This window comes from Choloepus didactylus, chromosome 15 (genome assembly GCF_015220235.1).
Source record: "Choloepus didactylus isolate mChoDid1 chromosome 15, mChoDid1.pri, whole genome shotgun sequence".
NCBI lineage: Eukaryota > Metazoa > Chordata > Mammalia > Pilosa > Megalonychidae > Choloepus > Choloepus didactylus.
Window position 1 is genome coordinate 65,776,222 of NC_051321.1, and position 27,398 is coordinate 65,803,619.

Genomic DNA, 27,398 nt, shown 5'->3' on the forward strand with positions numbered 1-27,398 from the left:
GCCATTTTAATGATCAACAGACATTTAATGACAGCCTTCTATGTGTATGCCAGGCACTGTCTGAAATATTGGGGATACAAAGTTGGATAAATAAATGAAGGCTCCTGGCTCAAGGATATCAGATTATATACTCTGCTATACTACAGAGTACAAGTTAAAGCATTGTTGCACATTTACATAATTTTATTTTTTAAAAAGATTGAGACTGTGAAACACCAAACAATAATAGTTTATGTTAAATATGAATTTTTTCCTTAAAACTGTTAGACTAAAAATGTACAGTAAAGACATCTCATAGAATATAGAAATAAAACTTTTAAGTATTTTCCTGTGTGTCATAAAATGTAATATTGTAAATTGTTTTTCCAAACACTTGTGACACACCTCTTGAGTTATAAACGCTCTCATTTATTGTGCTCTATGTGCTAGGTACTAGCAAACCCTTTAATTTAATACTTATTAAGTTTTCTCAACAGATGAGTTAGGTTTTATTATCCCTATTTCATGAGAAACTCAAGTTCACATTAAGTCGTTCTTCAAATAAAGTTTAGAAACACTGTCATAGATGGGCCACTTTTTCTCAACTGCTTGGATTAGTATATTGTCCAAATCATGTAAGACCAGGAGCCTCTATTATTTTCTGAAGGAGGCCTGAGTGGTTTGGGTGCCCCTTCTTCTACTGGTCCCAAGGCCGGTTTAGGTGCCTTTCCCTTGGGCCTTCAGAACAAATTACACTCGTCATCTCACCAGTCCATAAAGCTTCTCCAAGACAAGGTTTGCGTATTACCTGCTATGGAATCCTAGCACTGTTCCTCAGAGGTTGTCTGCTTGAATAAATCAGCGCACGTATAAATGAAAAAACAACCAGACCCGACTGGATTCTGGTGTTTACCCAGACTCGTCAGTTTGGTCATCACCCTTCAGGTCGAAATATTCATAAGACGTTCAATAATACACATCTTGCACATCTATACGCGAAAGGCCTTTGCACACTCGGGCAATCTCATACAAACGCTAAAGAGCCGCCACTCAAAAACAACTAGAAGTCTTCCTTTAACAGGCTGGGGCTTGCGAGAATCTGGCCAGTGGCTGAACGGGAATACAGAGCTAATCTTTGTGGTCCCTTTCAGTTCCACCCTTCTGCAGGTTCCTTCTAGTCCAGGCTCCGTAAACGGTCCTTTAACTAAACCCAGGAAGTGTCAGACCGGAGACTGAGACTCGCACAAATGCCCCAGCCCTGCTTCCGCCGGAAATTCCTTGATAGCGGAAGTGACGGAAAATGGGTGGGCTAAAGGGGAAGTTCTATCTTTTTCTCTCCACGCGGTTACCGGTTTCGGTCGGTCTACCGAGGTTCTGTTGAGTGATGCCGGGAAAACTCCTTAGTGACGTGGACTTGGAATCAGACACTACCATGGGAAAATTGGAGACACAGCGAAAGCAAAATGAGAAGGTGCCACGGAGGGCTGAGGGACCTGGGGCAAGGCGGGGCGTGGGGCGGGTGTCGGGGTGCTGAGAGGAGCGGGCCCGGGAGTACGGGAGAGTACATGAGCTCCGAACGTGAACGTCCAACTCCGCGCACCAGATGCACGGAGAGGAGGGTGCCCAGGCCAGGTGTGCGTGGTGCGTGGCTGGGACTCGGCACTTTCGGAGACCGGGCGTGTGTTTCGGCAGGGGGGGTCCTAGAGGAAGGTGTTCTCCGACGGCAGTTCGTCGCTCTGGGAACTCTCGTTCTTTGCATTTACGCTTCCCCGAGGCGCCGGGAACTCTGCAAAGAGGCCCGGGCGGATCCGAGCTGCAGAGGACCACGTGGTCCCCCCGGAGTCTGGGCCCGGTGCATCTGGTGCGCGGAGTTGGACGTTCACGTTCGGAGCTCATGTTGCTGGCTCAGATTTAATTCCGGGCGTGATCGTGCGCCGAGGCGTATCGAAGTCCGGTCAAGGAAGTAGGGATTGACGTCTTAGACTAGACTAAAGAGATCGTAAACCTATCTGCACACGTGGGGAGAGATCTTTGGAGGGCCGCAAATGCTGGCTGCGTCTGCAGTGACATTCTTTTTGTCCTAGTAAGGGAAGTAGTTTGTCTTCTGATGAGCAGTCCTTTGAAGACAAGATAGTTCCAATTCTTCTTAATACTTTCTGACCATATTTGCTTTAGAAATGTGACGAGACGGGCTGTGATGCCACCAGTACACTGTATTTCTTATATGGGTCGACAGTATGTGAATTATCTTGACAGCCATCTACTTTGATTTTGATTCCTATACAGTGATTTAACTTGTCGCTTGATCTCTATTCTTAGATGAGGTCAGTGGGAACACAAATTGTCCCTCAGTTTCCTTTGTACATGACGTAGAATTTCCTTTCCTAGTTGTTTCTGGGCCTTTCTGATGGGGAGCATTTTGGCATTGTGTGAAGATGAGAGAATACAAACTTGTCCTCGCAGGTGGCAAGATAGTGGTTCTGGTTTACTTATTTGCATCAGTTTTTGCAGTTATAGGATGCTCAGATTAAAAGGAACATGACTAAACTCCAGTACTTTCAAAAGAGACATGTCTTTTCGGTGGAACCAGGGAATGAAAGAACTGGAACAGAGTCTTGGAGAGAGACCAGCTCTCCACCCCCCCCACCCCCCATTTATTAGAAGGATGGTGATGTGGGAGAGAGATTACCCTTAATCGGTGATTCTAGAGGAAGAACCAGGCCTAGAACACAGAACTGAAGTTTCAGGGAAGTAGATTTCACCCTAATAGTCTCCAAACTTCCAGGGATTAGTTTGGGGCTCTGCCTAAGTTCTAACAGGCTACAGTCTGTCAAAATCTAAATGTAATAAGTTTTCAGTAATATGAAAAGTTGGATAGGGTCAGAAATGGCAGGTAGGAGCCATAACCGTATGTCTGGTTTGCTTTGAAGGTTTCACCCCTTCCATTTCCTTGTAACTTGAGCATCTTTGTTTTGTTGTTGAATTTAGGTACATAATTTTTACACATAGGCTGTGGGACTTTATAGCTTTTTGGTTCATAAAGTGTTTTTATGTAAATTCATGAAAAGAAATCTGTTTAACATCATCCATGTGTGGACATACAACCCTATCGGTATTAAATTGGAAGTGTTCTTATTTAGCTTATTTCTTTTTTGTATTTTTTTAAAATTATTTTTTAGAAAGATAAAAAAGAGAAGCCAAAATCTAATAAGACTAAAGGGTCAGCAGAAGAAAAGGAGGAGACTATTTCCCCCAAAGCTAAAAAAATTAAAAAGGCAGGACCTTCTGAAGTTGACATGAATTCTCCTAAATCCAAAAAGGTAAAAAACAAAGAGGAGCCATCTGAAACAGACATTATTTCTCCTAAAACTAAAAATGTGAAAAAGAAAAAGGAGGGCTCTGAAAACAAAATTGTTTCTCCTAAAATCAAAAAAATAATAAGTGAGGAACCTTCTGAAGAAGAAATAGGTGTTCCTAAGCCCAAGAGGATAAAGAAAGAAAAGGAAATGAATGGAGAAATTGGAGAGAAAAGTGCCAAGCTGAATGGATTGTCCCATTCTGAATCTGACGCTAACTCCAATGAAGCTGCAAGTGAAGAAAGTAACGAGTTAAAACAGGTAAGGTTGCACTTTTAATGGGTAAAATGTATATTTCATTGTTTCCAAATGAGAAGTAATAGCTACGTATACTATTTAATATGTGGGAGGAAATTTGATGTGTCAGCACTTCATGGGGGGTGCTTGAGTTGGAGGATGAGACTGCATCTCAGTTTATTAAATTGCATAGTGTTGGAATGCCTCCTTTGTAAATAATTAGATATCTTTAAGCTAGGGCAAGTCCCACAATCCTTGGTCTGCTGCTTATTTGCAAGTCAGTAAATCAGTTGGAGAAGTGTAGTTATACAGCTAGGAACCAGCTTTCCTGTGAGGGGTTTTGCCAAGTCATGAGTAAGTGGAACTACAGAAAAGGTGTTTGCTTGATTGCATAAAAATCTTTTTTGTTCAGGCCATTAATTAACTTGGGTTGAATAGGATGAGTGAATTACTGTCTACTTGGAAGCTACTTCTGTTACCTTTCAGAAACTGTCATCATAAGAAATCTTAATTCTAATAAATAATTTTCCCTTTGCGATAAGTCAGAAGATCCAACATCTTTATTTTTTCCAATTATAAAAAATATGTGACTTAGAGAATTTGTAGGAATTTACCAAACAAAAAATAAAAAGCTCCCTGGAATTTCAGCATTTGGTCATTCAATAAATGTTAAGCATTCTTGAAGTGCAGAGGTAACTTACTGTTAATTTTTTTCTTACAGTTTATACATTCCAACACTATATACAACTATTTTTTAATCAAACTAGGATCATACTGTATGCAATTTTGTGCCGCCTTTTCCACTTTTATGTAAGAACCATATTTTCGTATTGTTAAATCATTAATGATGACATAATTCATTGTTCAAGTGTTTAAAAATTTATTGATTTAATTATTCCCTTGTTGGGCATTCAGCTTTTTCACTATCAAATAATGCCAAAGTGACCATCTTTGTTCATAAATGTTTGTTCCTTATTTCCAATGGATGTCTTTGAGAGATATTGCTGTGGAAAAAAAAAGGCTAATGACCTGTTCAACCGAATGTTGACAGCCTGTTGGTTTGGAATGACTGTGGGATAGTTCTTAGTAGAGACAAAATCTGTCTGTACTGGCCAAACATAGTATATGTTCCAGATATAATTGCTGCAGATTTTTCTTCTGTTAGGATTTTATAGATTATCACAATAAATTTCCTTTTCAAATCTTGATTTACCTACCAAGGCTTTTGTCTTTTTGGTTGATATTAAACTGATGTGTCTGGAAGGGATGCTATAGGTTTTCTGATCTCTTAGAAAGCTTCTCTGTATTAATTTGTGGCACTTTACTTGATAGGAAATACCTGTGGAACAAAAAGAAGGCGCTTTCTCCAATTTTCCCATATCTGAAGTGACTATTAAACTTCTCAAAGGTAATATTCTTAGAAATATTGTATCCATAATGTTGGAACATATTTTGAAGCCTCTTCTATTCTGTTGAGATGAACCAAGACATTATTTTAGAACAATATATGCAATCATGTAACGAGGTAGAACTATGCATTCAGTATAGTGAATAGTTCTGTAGTAGTGATGGCCTTTATTGCCTGTTAAACAAATGATTAAAATTTATTCAGCACAATATGCAAATTCAGAAGTAATATAAGTAATACAACTGATGGTGCTGGCGAAATCAGTCACTTGATCAATGCCATGTTAGTGTTCTCTTTTTTATTCTCTTTCATTTCTTAAGGTATCTCTACGTTGATGATGCAGCCTGACTCAGAACCCTCTAGCACTCTGCCCATAAAACTAGCTATAGCTAGCCAGACACAGGTGCTCGACTATAAGGTTTTAAAACCTTAATTGACTGGACTGTAAAACACCTGATTTTCAGGCCTATGCTGATATACAGATAAGATTTAATAACAAGTGACTTAAATACTGTAATTCAGTGCCTTAGAATTTGTTGATATTTTTCAGTTGAGCTGATTCTTCATTACCAAATAGAATTGGACCAGGAGTTGACTGGAAGGTAGAATTCTTAATTCTGCAGGATCAGAAGCATGAGTTCTTTATTGCCTCAGTATTCTGCTATTTTTAAGAATTGCAACGTCATATAACACAGTCAATTTGTTCACAGCCCGAGGGGTGACCTTCCTGTTTCCCATACAAGCAAAGACTTTTCACCATGTGTATAGTGGAAAGGATTTAATTGCACAGGCACGGACAGGAACTGGGAAGACATTCTCCTTTGCCATCCCTTTGATTGAGAAACTTCAGGGAGAACTGCAAGATAGGAAGAGAGGCCGTTCCCCTCAGGTAACTGTCTTACACACTTCAAGGACTCCAAATCAGCACAGGACAAAAATCTCGTGTGTTCCCTTAAAACCATTCATTCTATTTCCTGCAGATCTTCATCTGAAGGTGTAACTGGAATAATTCTTTGAAAACTATTAATCTCAACTGTAATATATCCCCTTATTGTGATCATCAATATTACTAATCCTCATCATGTTCCCTTTAAACTGCTAGATATCTCTGGGGCTCATAGGTTTAGTCAAGAGTCTTTGACCATTTTGGAGAAAACATTTTTAAAGAGAAGGATTAATGGAAGGAAGGGCACTCACAGAGGTGAAGAGGTCAGACCCACTTACCAGGATGGTGGTTGTTGGGTTCATTTCTGGAGAACCTGGGATTGACAAACTTTAACCTCATGAAATAACTGGGGATGCCCATGTTGACACCTTAGCTATGGGTTCTCACATCTGTCTTTCTGGACTAACCTCACCGGCCTTCCAGTGTCCAAGCTCCCCATCATTAATTCATTTGTTCACTGCTGTGACCCTGGCACATGATAGATGCTGAGTAGATTCATCTGTGGGTTGAATGCATCAGATTGTTCTTAAAGCATCCTTGTTTTAGGCTTTTACCCTATTTGATGACCTATAGAGGTTTCATGTTGTAGGTTCCGTTGGATCAAACTCAGACCACTTGAAGGGTTCAGAGCTTACATTGTTGGCCCTGCCTTGTCTCTTTTTCTTCAGAGTTAGTGTAGTATAGACATTAAGGCCACAGGTTTTTGGAGCCTACTGCCTGAATTGAATCCAGCTTCTGCCTTAGTTTTGTGATTTTAGTTAAGTAGTTTACCCTCTAATACCTTACCTCAAAAAGTTGCTGTAAGGATTAAATCAGAATAATGCATATAAACCATTTAGTGGAGGCTGTGACATGGTAAGAGCTCAGATATTAATGTTAGCATCAGTATTCCTTGCTCAAGTTCTTCCTTTCCTGCAATGCTATTCTTTAAGGACTAGCAACTCCATGACTCTGTATACAATTTGTTCAACTTGCTCCATCAAACTCCTGGAACACCTTACATATAGGCACCTGACTTCTCTTCTGATTGGTAAGATCACAGGCTTTTATTCTGAGATTTGTAAGGAACGATGGTCCTTCCACACACGCAATACATTGCAAAGCACATAATAGATGTTTTGAAAATACCTGTAAAATTCTGTTGAACCTTCTTCTGAAGTCCAGATTTGTTTTTAAAAAAAAAAAACAAACTTTAAATTCAGTTGTTCATTTTGCCTTCTTAGGTACTGGTTCTTGCACCTACAAGGGAGTTGGCAAATCAAGTAAGCAAAGACTTCAGTGACATCACAAAGAAGCTGGCAGTGGCTTGTTTTTATGGTGGAACTCCCTATGGAGGTCAAAGTAAGTAAACCCCAAAGTGAGGGAAAGAAAATGCCATCCATTGTTGAATGCCTTGATTGGATTTCTTCTGCCATTATGATTTTAAAGATTGTTAAGAAAATGGTCCTGTGTGGAGGTATGTCAAACTCTGTACACAGTCCTTAGGACTTTTGTATAATCTGTATATTATCTGAAGGCTGCAGGGGTATCATTGAACCCAAGAAGACAAAGTCCATTTGGGCCCTGGGATCTAGAAAGTCAGAATTCAGGATTACTCGTGATCTGTCCCAGACTTGGGTTCTGTCTCTTTTTTGCATCTTTGCTTGTTTTTCTTGCAGGCAGCTTTCTTTTTCTCTAGGCCTAAGGGCCAAATTCAGTGGCCCCTGCTCAAGTATTACATTACTTTCCAGGTCAAGACCTTAAAGCTTTATTATGTAAAGCAGATCCATAATTCAGGAAGGGGAATAAGGCATTAAGAAAATCTTAGTGTTGATAGGTTAAGGATTGTGATTATTTCTTTCTAGCTTTGGTGGAATGAGCATAGGCTTTGGCATCAGAAAGACCTGAATTTGAATCTAGACTCTGCTCATAGAGTAGCAGTGTGACTTTAGTTTCCTCATCTGCAGAATAGTGATCCCTAGACGGCAGTAGGAACTCAGTAAAAAGCTGCCCCACCTCATTCCAGTTATTTTGAATCCATTTTCCTGTATACACCATGCTCTTCACACTTCTGCACCTTCTCGGAATACTTGCTCTTCCATCATGTCTCATCCTCCCTACAGCTGCTCACCTTCTAGAAAGTTCCAATTTTTTTTTTTTTTTTAATTTTTTACTCTTGATTTTTATCTGAGAAACTTTGGACACTTTCCACTAGCCCAGGGAGTTATTTCTTTTCCTGGGACTATCATCCTCTCTGGTGCCTCTTTCTGTATGACACTTAATACACCAGACTGTTGTTTGTTATATGTTTTCTCCACTAGATCAGGTGCTCCTTACTAAGCATATTACCTTCTCCTGGTTGTTTAATACTGTGGAGTAAAAATGCATTTAATTGGCACCCCCAGACTAATAAAAGGGCTTCCATAAAAAACCAGCAAATCTTACCATTGGTGTCTTCATAGTTGAACGCATGCGGAATGGGATTGATATCCTGGTTGGGACACCAGGTCGTATCAAAGACCACCTACAGAACGGCAAACTAGATCTCACCAAGCTTAAGCATGTTGTCCTGGATGAAGTTGACCAGATGTTGGATATGGGTTTTGCTGATCAAGTGGAAGAGATTTTAAGTGTGGCATATAAGAAAGGTAAACCTCAAATTCAAGGAACTGATAAAACGTGCCAGAGGAAGGGTGGTGACTAAGTAGTCTTCTACCAGTTAAATGAAGCCTTGGAAGGGGACTTAGTTTTTTCAGGAAAATTTGATTTTTTTTTGTAGTCATAATTACCAAATAACTACAATGGGGAAAATTTGGGAAAATAAAAGAAGAAAAATTTGCCTATTTTTTCCAATTTTTTGTCAGTATAAATTATTCTGTTATAGACATCTTCCCCTACACCTCAGTATTTGGAATTAGTTCTTGAATATAGATTTCCAGAAGCAGAATTACTGAGTTAAAAGATGTAAATAGTTCATGCTTTTCAATATACATTGCTCTTCAAAAGGGTCCTACCAGCTTACGCTGCCATTGGAAACAGAGAAAATGTAATGACACTTTTAGTTTTAACAAACTAAAAAAAGAAAAATTGGGTAAGGGAATCAGTCTTTCCAGCACCTGAGCACTGAGCTTAGTGAATTGGTATTTTCCAGATGGTAGGTCTCACTATACTAGACAGATTTCCCTCGTGGTTCATTAAGGCCAATGGTCAGAAAGCAAAATACTTTTGCTCTTTCAGGGGCCCTTTACAAATAAGTTATTTCATCAGTATTTCTTCTGTTCGCCCATTGGGAAACCTCTGTGCCTTTCATTTTTGTGTCTTTGATCCCTGGCACAGGACTTGGCCTCAAGTGGTTACTGTTGAGTTTTGGTAGACCCTGGCAGTACTAGGTGAGGTGGATTACTGTGTAGGCTTGTGTTATTCATACTGATGTTTTTCCCCCCTAAAGACTCAGAAGACAATCCCCAAACATTGCTTTTTTCTGCAACTTGCCCTCATTGGGTTTATAATGTTGCTAAGAAATACATGAAATCTGCATATGAACAAGTGGACCTGATTGGTAAAAAGACTCAGAAAACTGCAATAACTGTGGAGGTAAATGATTCATTTAGTTGTGGGAATTAGTAATAAATTGTTTATCATTTTTTTCCTGTTAGTACTAAGACAACAAATACAATCTTTTTTTCCAGATAAACACTAAATCTATATGAAGGGCCAAATAAAAATGTATTTTCTTTGAGTTGTTTGTAAGAGCTTTGTTTTCTGAATTTCATCATCTGGTTTCTTTTCAGTATCTTTTGGAACCTAAACAGAAGGAAATCACATTTAAATTTAAATACTAGAGAGCAGCAGATAAATCTAGTTCTTTATGTTGAAACTGTTCTCATTTTAGGATCCAGTACCTAGATGAATTCATTTCACCTGACGTGTAGACCTGCATAGTAATTGACTACTGATTGCATTTTTAAGTGGATAAAAGGGCAAAACATACAAGAACTGTACTCTTGTCAGTAATTTGGTTTTCTGTAAGAATCTACAGAATAGTATTTCTTTTCCTACATTTTCCTGGTTAGGTCAGAAGATAGAAAGAAGAGCGGTACAGAAGAACAGACCATGTTGTCTCTGCTTTAATGTTCTTTTTTTCCCCTCCAAACATGGTTGTGGGAGTCTGCTATAGTTAGGTTTGAAAAATTGCTTCCATTACCAAAGACGTTAGACTGTATTAAGCAAATGATTTCATGTTCCAGCAAGGCCTTAATAAATAAATCTCTTTTTCCCTCTCTTACAAGCATCTGGCTATCAAATGCCACTGGACTCACAGGGCAGCGGTCATTGGGGATGTGATTCGGGTATATAGTGGCTATCGCGGGCGCACAATCATCTTCTGTGAAACCAAGAAAGATGCCCAGGAGCTGTCACAGAATGCCTGCATAAAGCAGGTGGGTCCTTCCCTTCCCTCATGCTAGCAAAGCTGGAGGCATCATCACATCTTCATTTTGGGCATATCTGGTTTTCATTTGTCCAATGACTTATAGTTTATTTCAGGTTGGAAATGAGAAGTAGCTTCTGTCAACTAATAGAGTATACATGTTAGACCTTACCTAATATGTCAATCTTATCTTATAAAATAGGAAAGGCTGGCTCAAACCCAAGGTTGTACTCAGGTTTGATCACTCTGTTATCTGGTGCTTTACCTTGATCAGTGTATAATTGGATACAGTTGGTGCTTAATGACTGCTGATTTGGGATAAAGTTTGAGACGTGACCATTTTAGGCGTGTTTTTCCCTTTGTAATATTTTCAGCAGGAATGTCAATCAAAATGTATCTTTTACAGGCCTAATGGGTGATTTAAAAAAAAAAAAAATTACATGTATTGTTGGATCTGTTATTCTTAGGTCAGTTTCTTTCTTTGGTAGGATGCCCAGTCATTGCATGGAGACATTCCACAGAAGCAAAGGGAAATCACCCTGAAAGGCTTTAGAAATGGTGATTTTGGAGTTCTGGTGGCAACCAATGTTGCTGCACGTGGGTTAGACATCCCTGAGGTTGATCTGGTTGTACAAAGCTCTCCACCAAAGGTACATGCTTTATTTTGTTCTATTTCTTTTGGGTATTAAAACAAGTTGGAAGTCATTTTGTTGGTTTCCTTTTCACATATTTAGTAAAAGCTATCTGTTGAGTGCTGGGACACGAAGGGAGATTTTAGGAATGAACTTGTTGTGAGACCCTTCCTTCAGAACTAGCATTTGGGTGGTAGTGTGGTTAGAGGCAAAAGGTTGGAAAGGTAGCTTCTGATTAGAGGGGAGTCCTGGAAGGCTGTGTGGTGGTAGTGTAATTTTGAGCTGAGTCTTGAAGATGGGTAGAACTTACAGGGGGTAGAGGTAAGATTGAAAAATGCATGAGCTAGAGGACAGAAACCTGTAAAATACCCTATAGTTACAACTTCCAGGGTAAACACTGCTTAGGGTTGTAGGTGATGGGAACTTCTCAGGGAGTGGTATGGACAGTGTTTCACATAAATAAAAGTTGGGCTAAAAGAGCCCATTCCAGTCACTTCAGATATAAAGACCCCATAACATCCTCCAAATGAGCAAGGCCCTCAATATTAAAGGTCCTTCACATTCATTGATAAATATCTGATTACTGTGAATTCACCGATTCTTATAAATGACATACTGAACATATTGAAACAGTAATACTTTGGGATATATTGTTACATAAAACATATATTACTAAAATTAATTTAGCCTATGTTTTTTACTTCTTAGTGACTGCTAGAAAATTCAAAATTTAAATTACAAACATGGCTCTGTTGGACAGTGCTGCTTTGTGCTTGTTACAAATTATCCACATGATAGGGACCACTATGCTAGAGATTTTACAAAATTATTTATCCTAGTTCTTTAATTTAAATCAGTGTGCCAAGGGACCTCCCCCACCAGCACCCCCAGGTGTATAACCACCACATCTCTTAGTGTTCACTGGCCTCCGCATAGATTGCTCAGGTCTTTATCTCTTTTTCTTGTTCAGTGTCACTGATGTATTTTACTTCAATAGGATGTGGAGTCCTATATTCATCGTTCCGGGCGAACAGGTAGAGCTGGAAGGACAGGAATTTGCATCTGCTTTTATCAGCACAAGGAAGAGTATCAGTTAGCACAAGTGGAGCAAAAAGCGGTAAAACTATTTTCTTAACTTTTATTAAGAAATGTTAAGTCCTATGTCAAATGTGGTTCTTTTAAATTTCTGTTAAAGTTTAATGACTTTTGCACCCACCAAGTGGCAGTGACTGAAAGTTTGTGTTAGATGCATATTGTTTTATGTGTTGTCCTGCAATGTAAAGTCCCTTTTGAAATTTGCATTTGAAAGCATTGGTTTCTTTTTCATGTTTATAAATACAAGGTGTGTTTTGATGTTCGAAAGGCAATTTTCAGACAATGACAAGAACATAGCCAAATTACTTAAACAAAAATTGGGGGCTACATGAATTGCTTAAAAGGCAAAATGGTATGTGAAAGGGACATGGGAGCCAACCAGAAACAGCTCCCAGTGGCCAAAGGTAGAACAATTTGATCAACAAAATGAATAACATCACATTGAACTGTAATCCAAAGTATAAAATAAATATTTATGAGCCCACACTTATAAATAAATAGGGAAGAGACTGATTTTCATTACAGAAGAACCGTCCTGCGCCAACTCCCCCCCGCCCCCCACCCTGCCTTCCCGGTATGGGCTGCACTTAGTAACTTGCTTATAAAGAACAGAGTATGGAAGTGGGGAGGGGGTGACTTTACAGGAAGAAGCCTGGTAAATACTACCTGGGCCACGTGATAAGCATGTACCCCTGATATAGGTAAGGGGCACTTCACCTCTGCTGCTTTTCTCCAGTTCTTCAATTTACAACCTCATATTGAAGTGCACTCTACAGAATGACTGACCAGGACTCCTTAAAACTGTCTAGGTCATGAGAAACAAGGAAAGACAGAAACTGTCACAGCCCTGAGGAGCCTAAGGAACCATGATGACTAAATGAAATATGGTATCCATGTGAAAACTAGTGAAATCTGAATAAAGTCTGGCGTGTAGTTAATAGTAATGTAACAATGTTGGTTTCTTAGTTGTGACAAATGTATCATAATGATATTAACAATGGGAGAAACCAAGAGAGAGACATACAGGAACTCTGAACTACCTTTGCAACTTTTCTCTAAATCTAAATGCATTCTAAAATTAAGTTTTTAAAAATATAATAAATACTTTTGCTAAATAGAAAAAAATTAAGGGCTACTAATCTTAATGGAAATAGTTGCTGGCCACTTTGTACATTAAACTGGTTCATTTTTTTTTGTAGGGAATTAAATTTAAACGAATAGGTGTACCTTCTGCTACAGAAATAATAAAAGCTTCCAGCCAAGATGCCATCAGGTATGTTCCCCACCATTGCTGTGGTTTGTTTTTTGTATTTTAAATTTTGTTTTGATAACATATATAACATAAAATTTGCCGTTTTAACCATTTTTTAAGTGTACAGTTTGGTGGCATTAATTACAATGTGGTGCTACTATCACCACCATCCATTACCAAAACTTTTTTTTTTAACGTTTATTTTGAAATACTTTCAAATTTATAGGATAGTTACAAAAATAATACAAACCTCATACAGAGAACTCCAACCTGTTCCTATCCCTCCAGATACCCAGGTCCAACAATTTTAACATTTTGCCACATTTGCCATATCATTTTGTCTATTCATCTACCCATCTCTCTGTGTATTTATCAATCCATTTTCCAAACACTTGAGTGTAGGTTGTATATACGTAATGCTCCTTGAATACTTAATACTACCATGTGTTTCCTAAGAACAGGGATATTCACTTATATATCCACCTTAAATGCAGTTATTAAGTTCAAGAAATTGTACAGTCTATATTCCAATTTTTGCCTTGTCCCAGTAATGTCACTCTGAGTCTTTTCTCATCCCATGCTAGATCCTATCCATGATCATGTATTGTCTTTAATTGTCATTGTCTCTTTAGTTGCTCTTTTTTTTTTTTTCCTTTGTGGAACAAATATACCACATAAACTTTGCCTTCTCAACCACTCCCAAGCATACCAGGGATCCATACTGGAGTGTGGGCTGGCTTCATGTCAAGCTGGTGAGAGGTGGGAGAAGGGCTAGCCTAAGAGCCTATCACTTTTTTTAATCAGATATTTTTTTAAATTGTGGAATATAATATATACATAGAAGTGATAACTTTCCAAGAAAGTTATGGGTTACACTAACACAGTTTCAGTTATTTCCTTATTGTGAAATATAATAAATATGCAAAAAGGTAGTATCTTTCAAAGTATGATTTAACAAGTATTTATAAAGGAAATTTCCCCAAAAATACTATGACTTACAGTGCCATAGTTTCAGTTATTTCCTTATTGATCCTGTCACTTTTTACATAGCCTTTTTCTTGATTTGACACTTGGCCCTGTTACTGCAGTCCTTTAACTGTTTTCTGGAGCTTTGAGAAAGATGTTTCTGCCAGTTCTTGCTGGTTTTTCAAAGCTTCTCTAGGGGGTTGAAACCATTACCAAAACTTTTTCATCTACCCAAATAGGAATTGTATCCATTAAGATTAACTTCCCACTCTGTGGTCTGGCTTGTTCTATTTACTGTATTTCTCCAGCAATGAGCTTTGAACTGTTAAAATTTATAGTCTTTAGTCATTATTTTTAGTCTAAAAACATTCAAACTGTGTTGATGTACAATTTACAAAGTAAAAACCCATTTCTCCTCATCCCTGCCTTATCCTTTCACCAGAGGAAACCAGTTAAATTAATAGTTTGGTGTATCTTGGACACTTTAAAGCAGAGTATCTTAGATGTCTATGTGTTTCCCATCTGGAGACTCATTAGATTGGGTAACAGATTATATTCCAAGTCTTCATTAGTCTAATCCCCCACCTGGTAGGAATGAAGTTATTTCCATAAATTCTTGTAAATATCTACATGGTGTAGATGGGGCTAACTAACCTTTTCAATGCTCCTGTCATTTTGGGGAAAGAGTATTATTTATTGGATGGGACTGTCCTAGAAATTGAAGATTGTTTAGCTGTTTAGCATCCTTGGCTGTTGTCCCTGTCGTCCCATTGTCCCATCCCCCAGACAGGGTTTTCTAGGGTGCCAGTCAAGGAAATTTGGGGTTAGGTGGCCAGGAAGGAGAACAGAGACAAAGATGGGGTTTGTGTATTAAGATGCTTTTAGAGGTACAGTCCTGCCACAAGAGGCCCTCTCATGTTATTTCCTTAGGATGATATTTAGTTCTAAGTTTGGTGGTAAATTAGAATTAGATACAATCAAAGAAATGGATTATCTTAAAAATGTGGTTATTGTACATATTGCATCAAAATAATGTGTTAAATATATGAAGATTTGGTTTGAAAGGGTTATTTGATTTATCTTGCAGCACTGTTTTGGAAATGAAATCTATCCACTTGCCATCCTTTCTCCTAACAGATATACTCTTAATCAAACTACAGGTATTTGGATTCTGTGCCTCCCACTGCCATTAGTCACTTCAAGCAGTCGGCGGAGAAACTGATAGAGGAGAAGGGGGCTGTGGAAGCTCTGGCAGCAGCACTGGCCCATATTTCAGGTGCCACATCAGTAGAACAGCGCTCTTTGATCAACTCAGATGTGGTAAGATTCTGTGTCAGATTTTTGACACTTTATAACTTGGGCTTTGACCCAGGAATATGAAAGGGTTCCCCCTCAAGAAGGTAGAAAAATATTAACTGTACATTTCCATGTTTAAAAATATATATAGGCAAATTCATAAAGACAGAATATTGCTTGCCAAGGGTAGGGGGTTGGTAGAATGGGGAGTGACTGCTAATGGGTATGGGGTTTCCTTTTTGGTGTGTGAAAATGTTCCCGAGTTAGACAGTAGTGATGGTGGCACAGCCTCACAACCTTGTAAATAAACTAGAAGCCACAGAATTGTACACATAAAATGGTAAATTTTATGGTAAATGAGTTTTCTCTCAACTTTTAAAAAATACTAAAAATATATACACACATAAATGCATACAGCATGTTTAGCCAGCTTAAGACGATGTGTGCTTTTTCTCCCTTTTTATAAAATTGAAAATTTTATTGAGATAATTGTAGGTCCACATGTACTTGTAAGAAATAATAGAGAGATCCCTTGTAACAATTTGCCCAGTTTTTTCATGATAACATTTTGCAAAACTATAGTATCACAACAAGGATATTGACATTACTACAATTAATTTATCTTATTCAGCATTCTATTTTATCTGTACTCAATTGTGTGTGTGTAGCAGGTGTATGCTTTTAGGAAGAACTTTTCTAGAATTACTTTAGAAATACGAGGGCAGGTGTTTATCACTTAGATTTTAATTTTGTTATCACTTAGACTTTAATTTTATTCTCCTTTCTTCCCTAAGGGCTTTGTGACCATGATCTTGCGGTGCTCGGTTGAAATGCCAAACATTAGCTATGCTTGGAAAGAGCTTAAAGAGCAGCTGGGCGAGGATATTGATTCCAAAGTAAAGGGAATGGTCTTTCTCAAAGGAAAGCTGGTAAGGCTGGGCCTCCTGTCATGGCCTCACAATTCCTAGCAAATATTGAGGACCCCAAAAAGCTTTTGTTTGTGTGGGTTATATCCCATATTAGAAATATGGGAAATTGAACTTGAGTTCTTTAAAACCCAAGAACACGAAAGTCCACAGTCCATTAGCCATCAGAGCAATGATGTCATCACATGTCATGTAGTGCCTTTGAAACTCCACTGTACCCTTTTGCGAGAATGGGAGTTTAAAAAGGCATATAACATCTTACGGTTTGACTTTGCAGATTCCCAGGGGTTCCTGGAACATGCTTGGAAAACCACTGACTTAGTGGACCAAATCAAATCTGTCTTAAACTCATTGCACATCTTTCAGTAATCAGGATTGATTAGATCTACCTTCCTAGATAATAAGCTCTCGTTTTATCAAGCTTTTTGCTACAGCCCTTATAACTTTCACATGATGCATGTAGTAGCCTTTGGTCTCAGTCCCCTCCATCCTACCTTCCATTTTACTACCAGAGTAATAATCTTTAAAAACCCCGTCTAACCATGTTGTTTACCTTCTGAAGCAACTCCCCCCAACCATAAGTGCCACTCTTTAGAGGAGAAGCTCTTCAGAATCTGGCTTCTGCCCATCTTACCAGCCTCATCTCTGCCTCCTTACCACCAATACCCTTTACTTTGGCAATACAAAGTGTAGTCTGCTTTTTCTCATCCCAGCACATGCTGAACCCCATTTATAGTATTTGTTCCTCCTCCACTGTATGCTTTATGACTTTGTTTACCCTTAAATCTCCCTGTGAAGTTTTCCCTGACTTTACCAGAGGCATCCTTATCTGTATTTAAGAGTCCTTAGACAAAACTTGATTCAGGTAAATTGTCTCTTTCTGTGCTTCCTTATTGACTGATAGCTTCAAGAAGACCGTGACTTGCTCAAGGGCAAAAACTTGTCTGGCTACCTCTGTATTCCCTCGGAGTACCTGGTATAATATTTAGTAACTATATGAGTCACTGAAGATTCCCAAGGATACCTGTGGGTAAATTGTTAGAACGGTGGGGGGGGGGTTCCTGTTCCTCACAAAATGTTGCAGTTAAAGATGATGAAAGGAGAGGAGTGCCCATGGCAGTTAAAAGGGGTTGTTTGACTATATTTTCAGAGAGCGTGAAATAGGCGGAGTTTCTTGGTTTGAGTTGATGGCACTTTTTATTACTAAAAGAATAGTGTCCTGTCAGGATTTTTTCCCCAAACCTTCTGAGGAGGTTGAATTATGAAAAAGTAGAAAATTAGTCATAGAAGATCATTTATTTCTTTACATTTAGTTAGGTCGTCCTGAATAACTGATTTTTTTCTGATGGAAGGCGGAGTATTGTAACGGTTTTAGATTGTAGGTTTCGGAGCCAGCGAACCATTAAATACCTGCTCCACTTACTAGCTGTGAGGCCCTAGGCAAGTGATTTAACATGCGTCTTTGTTGTAAAATACAGCTAATGGGAACCTCTGGGAAGATGGCAGAGTAGGTAGCTCCAGGATTCAATCCTTCCACCAAAACAGCTATTAAACAGTCAAAACATATCAGAATTTTGGGGATGCAGCAAAGGCAGTGCTAAAAGGGAAATTTATAGCCCGAAATGCTTACATTAAAAAAGAAGAAAGAGCTAAAGTTAAAAGACCTAGAGGAACTAAAAAAAGAACAGCAAACTAATCCCAAAGAAGCAGAAAGAAATAACAAAAATTAGAGCAGAAATAAATGAAATTGAAAATAAAAAAACAATAGAATTAACAAAACCCAAAGTTGGTTCTTTGAGAAGATCAATAAAATAGAGCCAAGAATGGTCTCTACTCAGGAAGCTTTGAGTCTTGACCTTCCTCAGCTTTCTGTTCTCGTGCTTTAAGAGCTATAATGTGGTGATTTTGGTCTAAAGTTCATCACAAATTAGTTAGTACTAGGTTTGTTCTAGTTTGCTAATGCTGCAGAATGCAAAACACCAGAGATGGATTGGCTTTTATAAAAGGGGGGTTTATTTGGCTACACAGTTACAGTCTTAAGGCCATAAAGTGTCCAAGGTAACACATCAGTAATCGGGTACCTTCACTGGAGGATGGCCAATGGCGTCTGGAAAACCTCTGTTAGCTGGGAAGACACGTGGCTGGCATCTGCTCCAAAGTTCTGGTTTCAAAATGGCTTTCTCCCAGGACGTTCCACTCTGGCAAGCTTGCTCCTCTTCAAAACGTCACTCACAGTTGCACTGAGTTCCTTCTCTTTGAGTCAGCTCATTTATATGGCTCCACTGATCATGGCCCACCCTGAATGGGTGGGGCCATGCCTCCATGGGACTATCTCATTAGAGTCATCACCCACAGCTGGGTGGGGCACATTCCAAGCAAATCTAATCAGCACCAAACCTTCTGCCCCACAAGACTACATCAAAGATAATGGCATTTGGGGGACACAATACATTTAAACTGGCACAAGGTTTTTAATACATAATACCTGGTCTTTGATTTTACTTATTATCTATTTTATAATTCTAATCAAAGGTTCTATTAACTTCCATTTGCTTTGATTTCTAGGGCGTTTGCTTTGATGTCCCCACTGCAGCAGTAACAGAAATACAGGTATTCTTTTCTCTTAGATTTTGAAATTAATATATATAAATTGTAAAATGTTCATTATTGAAAATACAGCATAAAAGAATGGAAAATAATAGCTCTAATCCCATGGCTCGAAGACTGTTGAGAATTAAATTTTGATATTTTTTCTTCTAGTCTTTTAATTCTGGTATTTTTGTTGTTTAGTATGCCTGTTTTCCTTTTGTTCCTGTCAAGTTATAAGCAATATCCAACTTCCACCCCTCTTACTATAAGTGTTAAGAATTTTTCATAGACATTTTAAATTGCTGCATCTTATTCAGCACTGCTGAGAGAAGTATGTTTACACGTTATATTTGTTTTAGTACCTCAGTGGCAGTTGAATTGAATAAATAAAGATGAGGAGTACTTCTCAGTGAAATGTGTTTTCCCATATGTCACTGACTTGGGGGTTATGAAGGTCAGTATTACTTTTGACAAGTGATCTTTAAGCATTTAGGTTTATTGCCCTGGTTTTTTTCTTTGGCCTTATGAAACCAAATTCAGTAAAAGAGTTGGTTAAAACAAAACTTCTTCTCAACAGGAAAAATGGAAGGATTCACGGCGCTGGCAGCTGTCTGTAGCCACAGAGCAACCAGAGCTGGAAGGACCACGGGAAGGATATCGAAGTTTCAGGGGACAGCGGGAAGGCAATCGAGGTTTCAGGGGACAGCGGGAAGGAAACAGAAGCTTCAGAGGACAGCGATCAGGAGGTGGCAACAGAAGTAACAGATTCCAAAACAGAGGCCAGAAGCGGAATTTTAGTAAAGCATTCGGTCACTAATTTGAAGTAGAGGATTTATATGGCAAAAACAGATTTGTTCGACACCATGGAACTGAACTTTATTTTTCATACAAAGTTAAAAGCACATTGTGCTTCCTTTTGACCACTTGCCCAGTCCCCATCTCTCCCAGGGAAATAAGCTTTCTGTAAATTATTTCTTCTGGTCATTATCAGATATAACGTTATTGTTACTTCTGTATCAGGTTTTTCTGATACACCTAAAAAGGTGTATGAATTCTTTACGTTTTTATTCTAATAGATTGTCTGTAGATTACAAGGTAAAATCACCTGCATATCTGCCTGTACTTTGTAAGTTGAACTGTCTTTATACTCAAAAGTGTCTCTTGGGAGCATCCTTCCCCAAAGTAAATACCTGAAGGAATTCAACAATCTCGGATGAACCTCTGAGCTGTCCAAGTTTTGTTCTGTAATTGGCATTCCTAGGCCACTGCTAAACAGTTACTCATGCGGTCCTATAACGTGTCTTCTGAGAAATAATACTGAGCATTGTTTTGAAACAAGATTTCATATTCAGCAGGATTATAATACAGTTTTATGCCAGTGTATGCTCTAGATTTAGAGGATCATTTGACACATAGATGAGATAATACATAGATGAGTCGTAGTTTTTATGTGCATTTTGATAAGTTTTAGCTTCTCAGTATAAGGTGATTTATGTTATGTTACATCAGTGAATTCTTCACATATGTATTATATATATTATATATAATATATATAAGGAAGTAAATTTTCAAAGAAAGCATCTGTCTTTAAGGAACTCCAAATGTATAACATGGCTCCATAACGTTTTTTGTATGAAGGAGGCTGGATAGATGGTGCTAGAATGGTACTGTAATCCACTTCTTCCTATTGGAAGATCAACATTATTATTTATTAAGAAGGATTTAAGGGGGGAGGGCACACAGATATGCATTGCTGGTGTTAGAGGCTTCCTTTTAAGATAAACTATGTGGTTATGTCAAAGTTGTTGATTTGAGGGAACTAAAACATTTCATGTAGCTCCTGGTCAAAAATTCTCTGCCTGGTTCTCAGATATTATTTCTCTGGGAATCTTTATGTTCCATGGCCCAGGAGTGCCATTGTCTTCTCCCCTAATTCTTAAGACTTCTGTAGTGGGAGAATCTCAGGGAACAAACTATAATAGGAGAATTAAAAATATATAGTTTCTCTCATTTTCATTTAATTATTTTGAACAAATTAAAAACAACTAAAATATTTCTAGGTCCTTGTTTCTCTCACTTAATTGGGTCTTTATATCTAACTGCCTCTTACCTAACCTTGCAATAAAGGGCTCTGATAGCCAACTTGACTCTTGATCCTTGAAGCAGGGTCCTTTTTCTACTTGAACTTGAGTTTTATTCTAGAATCCTGACTGCATGTTTCTTGCACTTTTTTCTCAAAAATTCTCTTTGCTTTTATTTTTTGGTCCACTTGACAATTTTGTCACTTGTACCTCTTATTCCTTCAGGGTCTCCCAGTCACACCACAGGGATTTAGGGGAAGGTGTTGGATCAGTCCGCGTGTATGTGTCTTGTGGATTATAACTTATTAGATTCTGTTTTTACCCAAATATTGGGCATGCTTTAATGACAACGAGAAGATGTCATGATTTGGATAGGGATGGGTTCCTTGCCAAAAGGATGTGGTACCTGTCCTCGAGGAAGAGACTGCTAAAACCTTGATGTGGATTATCCTAAAGAAAAAAGTCAGGCACAAATCAAGAATAAGAGGGAAGAGTAAAGGTTGTTCTGGATCCCAGAATTCAAACCATATTTATAAATGTATAATTCACTTAGTATTTGGTTTAAACGGGCTTGTTGAGCTACCTTGGGAAATGTTATTTTTGCTATTTTCTACACAGAAAATATTTTCCAATTTACTTATCATACAACTCAATGGACTTTTAAAATACAAACCATTTTTTAAGTTGGAGGCTGGCTGTACAGTGGTTTCTCTATAGTTGTACATAAAATGTTTTTACTGTAAAATTGAGTTAACATAAAATACTGCTTTATGTCATAATAAAAATATTAGTACTAAATTTTATATCTTGTGGATGTGTGGCTTTTTGTTTTCTAAAATGATAGCTTGAAATTTTTGTAAAAACAAAGTGTAAAAACAATTGTAAAAACAAATGCTGGGTGTAAAAACCAAACAGAAAAGAAAAAAACAAGTAAAAGTCTCCCAAAGTCTTACTTGTTAACATTTTGGTGAATGTCCGTTCCAGATATTCATTTACAAAATTGGAATAATTTCATTTCAGTTTTGTGAGTTGCTTTTTTTCTTTTTATGGGCTTTGGTTGGAGCAAGTTGCTCTCCAAAGTAGTATCGGTATACATTTCCCACCCAACAATGTTGTAAGAACCTGTTTCCCCACAACATTGCAGCCTTGGATTTGCCTGGTCAGTTCACAGGGTGCAAAATTATATTGCATCTTGAAAATTGAGTGAGGATTAACATCTTGCATTTACTGGCAATTTGTATTACTTTTGTTAATTACTTATACATTGACCTTTCAGATTGTCAGATTCTTTTCTCTATTGGGGTCTTTTTTTTCTGTTGGTTTATAAGAGTTCTTTGGATATTGGTGAGGAACATGTCATATAGCAAGTAGTTATTCCACTTTGTCATTTGCCTTTTTAACAATGTGTGGTGTTTTGACATGAAAGTTTCATATTTTTAGGTGGTTGTAACTGTCTTTTCCTTTGTCTTTTCTATCTTCCCTATTTGTGCTTAAAAAAGTATTTTCCACCTCCAAGGTTATCAGAATATTCACCAATATCTTGTAGAACTCGTATTATATTTCACTGATTTGGAATTTAGTGTGAGAATCAAGTTAGGGATCTGGCTTTATTTTTTCCCTCATGTAACTATTAATCTCACGCCATTTATCAAATCCATCTGTTTCTCAATGATTTTTGGAATAGTCTTTTCTGTATGTTTTAATTGGAACAAATCTTGCTGATTTTTTTTCCTTCAGCTATTTTATCTTTAAAAATCATTTTATTAAGGAATGTTTCTTTCTGTTGGAATGATATAGTTGACACATTTAAAATCTGTCTGGGAGTCTTCTCCAAGAACACATCGTTACTTGTAATTTTTAAAAGGATTTATTTTTATTTAGAAATAATTTTAGGCTTGAAAAAATATTGTAAAAATAGTACAGAATTCTTGTATATCCTTTACGCAGCTTCCACTAGTATTAACATTTTATATAACCATAGTACAATTATCAAAATCAGGATGTTAAAATTGCTACAATACTATTAATTAAACTGCAGAACTAATTCAAATTTCAGTTTTTCTGCTGACATCCTTTTCGGTTTGAGAATACAGTCCAGAATCCAACATTGCTTTTAGTTGTCAGGTTTCTTTCAGTCTCCTTCCAGTCTTTGAGAGTACTCAGTCTTTCATTATTTTCCATGACCTTAACAATTTCAAAAGGTCATTAACTGTTGGAGACAAAGTACTGATGGATGGTAAAATCAGTTGTGAAAATTTGGGAGGAAACAGGATATTTGCAGTCTCAAAATATCTCCTCAAGATACTTAATTACAAAGGAAGAAACCTGGTAGACACCACCTTAACCAAGTACAAGGTTAACATTACCAGGAGTAAATTGATAACCTCAATCTAATGAAAAAACCTCAAACAAACCCAAATTGAAGGACATTTGACAAAATATTTGACCAGTATCTTCAAAAACATCAAGGCTGTAGACTAATTTGGGCAGATAATAAAAAATATATTTACAGCCTCCCCCTCCCCAGCCCCGAGAATCTGGGGGAAGGTGCGGATGTGTTGGACATCCTCACCTGGACTGGTGTTGATATTGTCACAAACATTGGGACTGGTGGTTTGATGTGTTGAGCCCTCGAGCATGGGACTTGCCCTTATGAAGCTCATTACCACAAAGGAGAATCTAAACTTCTATGTAATGATGCCTGAGAGTCTCCCCCTGAGTACCTCTTTGTTGCTCAGATGTGGCCCTCTCTCTCTCTAACTGAGCCATCTTGACAGGTGAACTCGTTACCCTCCCCCCTACGTGGGACCCGACTCCCAGGGGTGTAAATCTCCCTGGCAACGCAGAGTATGACTCCCGGGGATGAATGTGGACCCGGCATCGTGGGACTGAGAGTATCTTCTTGACCAAAATGGGGATGCAAAATGAGACGAAATAGTTTCAGTGGCTGAGAGATTCCAAATGGAGTCGAGAGGTCACTCTGGTGGACATTCTTATGCACTATATAGATAACACCTCTTAGGCTTTAATGTATTGGAATAGCTAGAAGTAAATACCTGAAACTATCAAACTCCAATCCAGCAGTCTGGACTCCTGAAGACAACTATATAATAATGTAGATTACAAGGAGTGACAGTGTGATTGTGAAGACCTTGTGGATCACACCCCCTTTATCTAGTGTATGGATGAGTGGAGGAATGGGGATAAAAACTAAAGGACAAATGGGGTGGGATGGGGGGATGATTTGGGTGTTCTTTTTTCACTTTTATTTTTTATTCTTGTTCTGGTTCTTTCTGATGTAAGGAAAATGTTCAGAGACAGATTGTGGTGATGAACGCATAACTGTTATCATACTGTGGACAGTGAATTGTATATCATGGATGATTGTATGGTGTGTGAATGTATTTCAATAAAACTGAATTTAATAAAAAAAAAAACATCAAGGCTGATTTAATTATTTGTTTTTGGGGTGTAAACTATTCCCTTGTTTTTAAGAGTCAAAGGTATACTTGAGTGTCACTCACTCCTCATCCCTATTATTTACATATTCCCTCCCCCCACGCTTTCCATCTGAGGAACCAGTCACTTCCATTTCTGGTTTACCCTTCCTGTATTTTGTACAAGTGGGCAGATACATGTATGTTTGCCCATTCCCTTTCTTATATAAAGGTGGCATCGCACTTTGCGATACTAAGATACACTTAGCGTATCTTGGAAATCAAATAAGTTCATAGAAATCTTCATTCTATTTTTCAGAACTGCATAGTATTCCATCATGTAGATGTACCACAGTTTATTCAACCATCTTGCTATGTATGGGCATACAGCTTGTTTCCAATATTTTGCAGTTACATTGCTGCAGTGAAGAACTTTGTGCATTTACGTTTTCATATAATTGGAAGTGCATCTTCAGGATAGATTCTTAAAAGTGGGGTTGCTGGGTCAAAAGTTAAGTGCATTGTAGTTTTTTATTGTTTATTGCCAAATCCTCCAGAAGAGTAGTAACAGTTTGCTTTCCCACCATCAATGTCTGAGATTGCCTGTTTCCCCATAGCCTCCCCAACAAATGTGTCATACCTTTACATTTTTGCCTGTCTGATAGGAAGAAATGGTATCTCAGCATCATTTTAATATCTTTTTTTGGTGAGTTGTCTGTTCATGTCTTTGTCCCATTTTTCTTTTAGGCTTTCAGTCCTCTGAATGTCAGTTTTGAGAATTCTTGTTACACTTTAGGGATATTGGCCTTTTGTGGTACAACTGTGGATATTTTCTCCCAGTAAACAGTTTGACTTTCCTTGTGGTATTTTTTGCCATGTGAAAATTACAGCTGTTGGTGCTGTTATGAATTCTGCTAATCATATTTATCACAAATATTTTCTTGTTCTGCTGCTTTTTTAAAAAAGATTTTTATTGTTTTTAATTGTGATAAAGTTTTTAAAATACTGTAATATGTACTAAGGTTGCATATTGATATTTAATACCTTTATTAATTTTGGGGTGGTTGCAAAATGATATTTATCATTTTTTTCCCATTTAATTGTAATAGTTTTATAAAGAAACATTTTCCATGGAGTTCTTGTTAAAAACATTACTGCATTACCATGATTGCATCTAAAAACTTAGCAGCAAATCCTTAACTTCATTAAATATCCAGTCTGTTCAAATTTCCCCAATTTTCTTATTTATATATTTTTTTATTGGTACAGTTATTTTGTTCAAATCATGATCCAAATGAGGTCTACATATTGCATTTGGGTTAAGTCCCTTAATTTTTAGTGTCTCCCTTATTTTTGATTCCTTGCAATTTATTGTTTGAAGAAAACAGGCCATTTGATCTGTAAATTTTGTCACATTCTGAATATTGCTGATTGCATCCCTATTATTTAACAAGCTCCCCACCTCCACATTTAATACAAATAGATAGTTATATCTAGAAACTGATCTGATTTGAGTTCATTTTTTTTGTTTTATTTTCTTTTAAGGGGCAAACATACCTCAGGTAGGGGGTGGTGCATATTTTCATCAGGGGGTAACTTAATGTCCAGCTGTCTCTCCTTTTTGATGGTCATTGCCTCAATCCATAATTTCATTAGAGTTCTTGCAAAATGGTTATCCTATCATTTCTTCTTTACTCATTAGCTGGAATCCCTCTGGAGAGAGAAACTTGCACTAATCATTTATTTGGTTACCCTGAACACCATTGTCACAGAAAAGGCAGGAGAAATGATTGACTCTTTCTCTTTATTTATACATCAGTTTTCAGAATTATGATTGGTTCCCTGGCTTCCTCCAACAGAGGCCAATGAGTTTGTTGGCTCCTTCTCGGTCCTTTTGAGCCAGCCCTCATGGTCTTTAACAGTTTCCTTGCTTTCTGGTGTGATAAGAAATCCTGGCTCATCCTGCCCCAGAAACAGAATCATTCTTTTCTCCAAGGAATCCTGTTTCCTTATAGTAGGAAATGCTTATTAGGGCCTGAAATCTGGGAATCAAGATTTATTTAATGTTCTACATTATTATTTTTATCTAGTTCCTTAAGAATATCTTAAGTTCAGCCTGTTGTTGTTTTATGAACGTGATCTTTTTCTTCACTGCATCTTTCCTCCAATAAAGAGCTATTGACTTTTATAGGTTTGTGATAGGCCTACTTACTGAACTTTTTTACTTTTTCTAATATGTTTTCAGCTGATTTTGTTTGCTTTTTCAGGAAGACAATCATACCATCTGCAGATGATAAATTTCCCATCTCCTTCCCAATCACTATCCCTCTATTTTGTTACTTTGTCTAACTGCATTGCCTGACACTTTCAGAACAATATTAAATAGTAAAGATGATACAATCACTCTAGTTTTGTTTCTGAATTTACTGTTAAATTGGCACCGTGCTGTAAAAGATAAAGAAATTAGTGCTCTTATTAGGGTGGTGTTTTTCCTGGAATGGACATAACTGTTAGACATTATCAGGTTCATAGTAAGTAATTAGCTGCTATTCTTAACCATATGCCAATCACTTTCATATTCATCAACAGAGATCTATTGAGCACCTACTTTGTTCCAGCACTATCAAGGTGCTGGATATGTAATAGGAGCGAGATGGGACAAAGCCCCTCTTACAGGGTTTGTGGTCTGTTGGGAGACACAGACAAGTAAAGACAAAACCACATTATAGTGTGATGGGAGCAGTCTGGCTGCAGCAGAGTCTAAGGGAAGAGTGTAAAGAGAATGTAGGG

At 37.8% G+C, this 27,398-nt stretch overlaps 1 protein-coding gene across 1 annotated transcript; it reads left to right on the plus strand.

The window, feature by feature from the left end:
• Window positions 1-1,281: 1,281 nt before the first annotated feature.
• DDX21 (DExD-box helicase 21) lies at window positions 1,282-21,974 on the plus strand. Its single transcript, XM_037804251.1, has 15 exons — window positions 1,282-1,450; window positions 3,159-3,596; window positions 4,905-4,980; window positions 5,691-5,869; window positions 7,150-7,267; window positions 8,368-8,553; window positions 9,354-9,499; window positions 10,195-10,344; window positions 10,823-10,984; window positions 11,964-12,083; window positions 13,261-13,334; window positions 15,440-15,599; window positions 16,370-16,504; window positions 19,067-19,111; window positions 19,668-21,974. Exons 1-15 carry the CDS (start codon window positions 1,364-1,366, stop codon window positions 19,905-19,907), a joined length of 2,316 nt encoding a protein of 771 aa, XP_037660179.1. The 5' UTR covers window positions 1,282-1,363; the 3' UTR covers window positions 19,908-21,974.
• Window positions 21,975-27,398: the final 5,424 nt, after the last annotated feature.

What these genes read in the sequence shown, in the direction of transcription:
- DDX21 (XM_037804251.1), top strand. Translation starts at nt 1,364, where the DNA reads ATGCCGGGAAAACTCCTTAGTGACGTGGACTTGGAATCAGACACTACC. An exon ending in TACAAAGCTCTCCACCAAAG is followed by an intron (nt 10,985 to 11,963) that starts GTACATGCTTTA and finishes TTACTTCAATAG; the next exon opens with GATGTGGAGTCCTATATTCA. An exon ending in CTTTGATCAACTCAGATGTG is followed by an intron (nt 15,600 to 16,369) that starts GTAAGATTCTGT and finishes TTCTTCCCTAAG; the next exon opens with GGCTTTGTGACCATGATCTT.